The following is a 5,964-nucleotide window of genomic DNA, read 5'->3' as shown; positions in this document are numbered from 1 at the left end:
ATAATGAGACTCAAGAAACTACTAGATGAACTTAAAATTTTACTTTATGACATCCGAGCTAGAATGACTAATATTTAGAAGAATATAATATTTCAGTTCCCACCAATTCAAAATGTCAAATTCAATGATCATCTTTAATGTCATCCTCGAAAACCTATTTATTATATTTTAATTACAGGTTTACAGGAACACTCCTATTTTTCCATTTAATCTAAACCCGTATGAACGATTTTAATTGATTTAGTTTGATTTTAATCCAAATATATAAAGATTATAAACAATTCAAATAGATTTGAGTCAATTTGGATTCAACCGGTACTTGGGAACACTCCTATTTTTCCATTTAATCTCCCACTTCTGAGTTGTCACATAAAAACCCTAATTCCCAATTCCTTTCTCCAATCGCTCCTCCCTCCGCGCCACGTCGCTAGGGTTCGTCTTCCTCTCTCGATTTCCCAATTCCCTCTTCTCCGTTTCTGTTTTTTTTTTCTTTTCTTTTCGTTCTCTGAATTGAACTTTTTTTGCGCGTAGCTCTGTAGGGTTCTGAGTTCCGATTCGCGAGGGAAAATGAGCACGCAGAAGAAGCGACCGTACCACATAGAAGCGTTCAAGCACCGCGCCGTGGGGGATCCCAAGTACGCCGAGAAGACATGGAAGGTTCTGGAACACGCTATTCATGAGATATACAATCACAACGCTAGTGGCCTTAGCTTTGAAGAGCTTTACAGGTTGATTCATTCGTTCCTTTAATTGTCAATTAACGCTTCTTCGATTTCAATACTTTAACCTTGTTGTGAATTGTGCAATGAGGTTTTGGATTATTTTCAATTGTGTGGTTTTGTTGTTTTTTTTTTTGATTCTGCTGCATTTTTTTATAACTAATTTGTGTTATCGAGGGTTTATAGTAGAATGTTTAAATTGTGTGTGAAAAGAATTGTGTAAGAATTGCTTTGCTGAACATTTTGTCTGTCTGAAATTTTTTGATCAGTTCCGTCTGAAAATTTTGAGTGGCGAATTATAGGGTTTGAATTTGAACATTATCTATTAATCAAAAAGCTCTCTTTTATTTTATTTTTCAGTTGTCTACCTGGAATGAATCTTCTAATCATAGTCCTTCACATAAGTAGGTTGTGTGAAGAGAGATAGACCTAAAGAGATTTTTTTTATGTCTGGTTGCACCTTCAAGAGATTTTGACGTGCGTCAATTGGAAGCAATAGTTTGTAGCTTCCGCATCATTTGCATGTATTTGACGTGATTTTGTAAAATTATGCACATTTCTAAAGCAAAACCAAACACACTCTTTAATTTTGATAAGACCCCATGTGTGTAGTGTTTTTTATATCTGTATCAATCAAAAAACTCTTTTTTAAGGATTTTTTCTTTTTTTCATTTGTCTACCTGAAATGAATCTTCTAATGTTGGTCGTTCACATAAGAAGATTGTGTGAAGAGACCTAAAGAGATTTTAATTTTGACTAGACCCTGTGTGTAGTGTTTTTTATGATCTCTTCATTTAATCTTGTCATGTGAAAAAACTAACATGAGAGGATCCATTTCTTGTCGTATTGTTATGCAGCCATATATGGACAGACAGAATTGTTTTGATTATTTCTAATCTTAACCATCCATTTTTATTAGGCTGAAATTCAATTTTTTTTACGCTTTAATCTCCTGGTTCGCTTCCATATCAGTCTTGTTAAATAGCCGCTATAGCGGTACTATATTGCTGTTGCATAGTGGAATTTCTCAGATCCACAATTGAAACTCTGGCCGCTATTGCAGCTGCTATCATTGTTGTGGTTGCGGCATGCATCCTGCATCCTCTTGTCATCTTTTTTGGAGAGTCTCCAGCTAATTAAACTGAGTTAATATTATGCCAATTTTTCTGTATTTTATTTTTATTTCCATAAAACTTAATTTCTCATACATATATCATATATTTTCAACCATCATGTGACTTTCGTTATGCCCACAATGCTGTCCGCTATATGATATAGCAGATTACTGGCTTTCTGCCATTTTCCTCAATCTGCAATTGCTAACACTGTTCCATTTGTGTGTGTCCAAATATTTAAGTATTCTTTTTTATAGGTTTTTACCCTCCCCCTTTGATTGTCAAGGAAGATTTTCAACAATTCTCTTTTGAGTTTATGATCTATAATGTTAGTGTCCTAGAATTACTATTCAATTTGTTGATTTTGAGGAGTTTAAAGCTTTTGACCAGGTCTGAAGCCCAAGTAAAGGAGGAGGGTTGTGTTAGGTTCTCGGCAGCCAATACAAAACTTGTTCACATACTGAACATGAATCCCCATCAAGTTGTATTCTTGGGGGTTACAACCTGTAAATGTTGACATAGTTTCTTATATGGCACATATTATATTGAAACATTCCCCGTGATGCTATTTGGATGTCGTAGATTATTATGCTTGTGTATGGGTTAGTTCACCAGCTTTTGCTTATTCATTTTCACGTGGACAAGAAAATGCTGTTGTTCTTAGCTTAGTTCATACCATTTAGTAAGAAGAAAAAGCTCATGTTTTTAGGATCTCAATCTGTATTTACTCAAATGATGCCACAGACCTCCATTAAACTTGTCATTTATTAATAATTTATAATTGAACAAAAATCAGGATCTCTATATAATTTAATGTTATATGATAGGCCTGTAGTTTAGTTTTCTTTAAATATATTAATTGCCTAAGCTTGCTTCATAATAAGTAATAAGCATTGTAGATCTTTCTACCAATCTTCATATCTGTGTATATATTTTCCAAATTTCTGATCATTGTGATCTGCCTGTTCAGGAATGCTTATAACATGGTGTTACAAAAATTTGGGGAGAAACTTTACACAGGACTTGTGACGACCATGACTTCTCATCTAAAAGAAATTTCTCAATCAATTGAATCTGCTCAAGGAGAAATTTTCTTGGAAGAGATCAACAGGAAGTGGGTAGATCATAATAAGGCCTTACAAATGATCCGAGATATACTGATGTACATGGATCGAACTTTTATACCGAGCAACCATAAAACTCCTGTTCACGAGCTTGGATTGAATCTTTGGAGAGATGTTGTGATCCATTCCAGCAAAACTCAGGCTAGGCTTCTAGATACTCTTCTTGAGCTTGTACTTAGAGAAAGGAATGGTGAAGTAATAAACAGAGGATTGATGAGAAATATAATAAAGATGCTTATGGATTTGGGTTTGCCTGTTTACCAACAGGACTTTGAGAAGCATTTTCTTGATGTTTCAGCAAATTTTTACTGTCGTGAGTCCCAGAAATTCATTGAATCCTGTGATTGTGGTGATTATTTGAAGAAAGCCGAGAGACGGTTAAATGAAGAAATGGAGAGAGTATCTCACTACTTGGATCCTAGAAGTGAGTCAAAGATAACTAATGTGGTGGAGAAGGAGATGATTGAGAGTCATATGCACACTCTAGTTCACATGGAGAACTCAGGCCTGGTTAGTATGCTTGTGGATGACAAATATGAAGACTTGCAAAGAATGCATAACTTGTTTCGCCGGGTGCCTGATGGGCTCACAATTGTTAAAGATGTCATGACCTCTTTTGTACGGGATACAGGTAAGCAGCTAGTTATGGATCCTGAAAGGTTGAGAGATCCTGTGGATTTTGTTCAACGTCTCTTGGATTTGAAGGATAAATATGACAGGGTTATTACTATGTCATTTAACAATGACAAGACATTTCAGAATGCCTTGAATTCCTCTTTTGAATATTTCATCAATTTGAATGCCCGGTCTCCAGAGTTCATTTCTTTGTTTGTGGATGACAAACTTCGCAGAGGGTTGAAAGGGGTCGGCGAAGAGGATGTGGAGATTCTACTAGACAAAGTCATGATGCTTTTCAGGTACCTACAAGAGAAGGATGTGTTTGAGAAGTATTACAAGCAACACTTAGCAAAAAGGCTTCTTTCAGGGAAGACTATATCTGATGATGCAGAGAGGAGTTTGATTGTTAAGCTCAAAACAGAATGTGGATATCAATTCACTTCTAAGTTAGAGGGTATGTTTACTGACATGAAGACTTCTCATGATACGATGCAGGGTTTCTATGCAATCCTTGGCACTGAGATGGGGGATAGCCCTTCGCTATCTGTCCAGGTACTTACAACAGGATCATGGCCTACTCAACCTAGCCCACCATGTAATCTTCCAGCAGAAATACTGGGTGTATGTGATAAGTTTCGGACATATTATCTTGGCACCCATAATGGTAGGAGATTGTCCTGGCAAACTAATATGGGGACTGCTGATTTGAAAGCAACATTTGGTAAGGGCCAAAAGCATGAGTTGAATGTTTCCACATACCAAATGTGTGTACTTATGCTTTTCAACAGCGCTGAGCGGTTGACTTGTAAGGAGATAGAGCAAGCTACAGCAATACCCATGTCAGATTTGAGGAGGTGCCTTCAGTCTCTGGCCTGTGTCAAAGGAAAAAATGTTCTTCGAAAAGAGCCAATGAGCAAGGACATAGCTGAGGATGATGCATTCTTCTTTAATGACAAATTCACCAGCAAGTTCTTCAAGGTAAAGATAGGGACTGTTGTTGCTCAGAGGGAGTCTGAACCAGAAAACCTAGAAACTAGGCAAAGAGTGGAAGAAGACAGAAAGCCACAGATCGAAGCAGCCATTGTGAGGATAATGAAGTCTAGGCGGACTCTAGATCATAATAATATTGTTGCTGAGGTCACAAAGCAGCTGCAGTCACGGTTTTTGCCTAATCCTGTTGTTATTAAGAAAAGGATTGAATCCCTTATTGAGCGTGAGTTTTTGGAGAGGGATAAAGTGGACAGAAAACTGTACCGCTATCTTGCTTGAACTGTATGTGCTTTTGATTTGGCATGGCTCTTGTGTGATTCTGTCTGTCATAAGTTTGAGTGCACATCACAAATTGCCGCAAGTAGTGTAACTCTCTGCATACTCAACAAAACCTAGATTTCTCAGGGTTACTTCTTTTCAGGCTGCAAAACTTAAATATATCATTTTTAGCTTCTTATTTCTAAACAAAAATAAACCAATTTTTTTTTATAGTTTATGTCCCTCAACTGTAATATATTCAATTTTCAATCACTTTGGATTTGGAATTATTTGTTCAACCGCACTGCTTGTGAAAGAAGCTTCTACGAGAAATGATTGAATGCCAGGAAAGAAGCTTCTACGAGAAATGATTGAAAGCTAGGAAAGAAGCTGTTACCTATTTGAATAGCATATTCTGTCAAAGGTTCTTGTGCTAGGAATTGGAAAGGAAAGAGATTATTCGGATTTGATGTATATTATATTACTGAGCGGGTGATATGTGAGCGGTTCGGATCACAATAAGAAGATAAGTGATTCGTTTGTTACCCAAATGATTTGAGACAACCAGGCTATTTGTCTTGAGTCTATAATCTCATGCTGCATATTGGCTGACTGATGAATATTCTTCTGTTTTTTTTTTAATCACTTATGTTTTATTTGAAAGCCAATTATATTAACACTCCCTAAGGTTTTTCAAATATACACAATACTCTTCCTTGTTTAATGTTTACAAGAACTTCTCTTATAGAGGCGTCAATGTGCCTCTTTGTCAAATATTAATTAGGACTAGTATAATATATATGAGGTGTTAGTTTACTATTAAAGTGATTAGTGTACTTTTGATAAAAAAAAGAGTGGTACTTTGTGTAATTCTAAAAAAAGTTCAATGAATGCAAGTGTAATTTGTTATTTTATTTTATTTTTATCTCCTTCACAACATTTTTTCCAGTCATCTTACTCACATATTAGAGGCATTTCATAAAGAAAAAGTAATAAGATCCATATAGATGAAATTAAACTCCCATATGTTAAAAGGGGAGATAAACAAATTTTCTACTAATCCTAATCCACGGAAGTAACACAATTGCAAACTAATATTTTAGATGTAGTTCAAGATTTTCAAAAACATTTCATAAAATT

At 35.7% G+C, this 5,964-nt stretch overlaps 1 protein-coding gene across 2 annotated transcripts; it reads left to right on the top strand.

Moving 5' to 3' along the window:
• The first annotated feature begins 286 nt into the window (after positions 1-286).
• LOC114381408 (cullin-3A-like) lies at positions 287-5,434 on the top strand. Of its 2 annotated transcripts, none has more exons than XM_028340654.1 (3): positions 287-432; positions 532-728; positions 2,805-5,434. In XM_028340654.1, exons 2-3 carry the CDS (start codon positions 568-570, stop codon positions 4,843-4,845), a joined length of 2,202 nt encoding a protein of 733 aa, XP_028196455.1. In that variant the 5' UTR covers positions 287-432; positions 532-567; the 3' UTR covers positions 4,846-5,434. The 2 variants fall into 2 exon arrangements, with proteins under 2 accessions (XP_028196455.1, XP_028196456.1); XM_028340655.1 differs by having other exon boundaries at positions 290-432; positions 540-728.
• The last annotated feature ends 530 nt before the right edge of the window (positions 5,435-5,964 follow it).

This window comes from Glycine soja, chromosome 13 (assembly GCF_004193775.1).
Source record: "Glycine soja cultivar W05 chromosome 13, ASM419377v2, whole genome shotgun sequence".
NCBI lineage: Eukaryota > Viridiplantae > Streptophyta > Magnoliopsida > Fabales > Fabaceae > Glycine > Glycine soja.
The sequence above is the reverse complement of the archived record's forward strand: the minus strand, read 5'-3'. Positions and strand labels throughout refer to the sequence as shown.